We start from the raw sequence: 1,279 nt of genomic DNA, 5'->3' as shown, positions 1-1,279 counted from the left end.
TATTGAAGAGATTTGTGTAAGGTCGGAACTATGAGAAGTTACAAAGTAAATTACAAAAGGAAAAGGAAAACAAACCAAAGTAAAATTGCAGTTTTACCTTGTATTTCTATATTTTGGGGTTATGACCCTTCTTTAGGAATTTAGAAAAAGTGTTGGATGGAAAAGTCATTGCTCAGTTGTGTGTAGGAGAAAGGTAGGAAGAAGGTGACATGTGCAGACTGGTGTTGATGTAGTAACTAATTTGCTTCATGAAGCAGACTGGTTGCTATAGCAAGTAGTCATTCATTTCCCTTATTCTGCAAAAGCATGGCCATGTCTGGCCACTTGTTTGGAAACAAGTGAAGGATGACATCAGAAAGGGCATCTGGTTGTAGCAGATCTGCCTCAATAAACTTTGACTGATCCATGCAAGCATGGAAAAACGGATGTGAAAACAATGATGAGGATGATGATGAAGCAAACACATCCATAAATAAATGAGTGTCATACGTAAACATAGAAAATTCTTTGAGGAGAACAATATGCAAAATGTTGCTGAAGAGGAATATGTATTTTAGTATTTCACTGTATAGTCTTTTTGTGCCTTGTGATGATTGGTGTTCAAAGAATTTTTTATCACTAGGTCATGCTATTAATTTATTTAATAATTTTTCTTTTCTTCTCTCTCATCAGGATGGTATCATACTTGAGAACATGCATGACATCCCATATTTGCATTCTAAAGATGTTGGTCCTGAAATTGTGGCCAGCATGGCTGTTGTAATGAATGAAGTGAAGAAAGTATTTAATAAGAAACCAATTGGAATTCAGATTTTAGCTGGTGCTAATGAAGCAGCTCTAGCTGTTTGTAAAGCCACAGGTAATTTTCTACTTATTATTATTATTATTAACATTATTTTCATTATCATCTTTCAATTGTTTCTATTTCTTGCCAAGTGTCTTCCTGACACCTAGGGTAGAGAAATGCACTACATACATTGGTGGGCCATTAAAATAGACACACCAGATTGTTCATTTACAATGTCATATGATAAAGAAAGAGGGGAAGAAAAACAAAGAGAAAAAGGAAAAATAAAAAATAAGAAATAAAAAACACAGTCGTGTTTGTTTCTTTGTTTGTCCATCGACAAGATATCTCAAGAACCACTGGATGGATTCGAATGAAACTTTCAGAGATATTTAGCCTTGTGACGGGCATGAATTGATTGGATTTTGGGATCGATTCGGTACCAGACAAGGACTCTGGATTATTTTTCTGTTTTTTTTTTACTTAATTTTT

At 34.4% G+C, this 1,279-nt stretch overlaps 1 protein-coding gene across 2 annotated transcripts in view; it reads left to right on the top strand.

The window, feature by feature from the left end:
- The window catches only part of LOC106874859 (uncharacterized protein F13E9.13, mitochondrial), a 121,196-nt gene that overhangs the window by 34,610 nt on the left and 85,307 nt on the right, over positions 1–1,279 (top strand). For both annotated transcript variants that reach the window (XM_014922756.2, XM_052967399.1), the window contains exon 3: positions 673–859. In XM_014922756.2, the coding sequence (XP_014778242.2) occupies positions 673–859 (187 nt within the window). The remainder of the gene's footprint in view (positions 1–672; positions 860–1,279) is intronic.

This window comes from Octopus bimaculoides, chromosome 4, assembly GCF_001194135.2.
Source record: "Octopus bimaculoides isolate UCB-OBI-ISO-001 chromosome 4, ASM119413v2, whole genome shotgun sequence".
Taxonomy (NCBI): Eukaryota; Metazoa; Mollusca; class Cephalopoda; order Octopoda; family Octopodidae; genus Octopus; species Octopus bimaculoides.
Note: the sequence above shows the minus strand (reverse complement) of the source record. Positions and strands in the feature narration are given on the sequence as shown.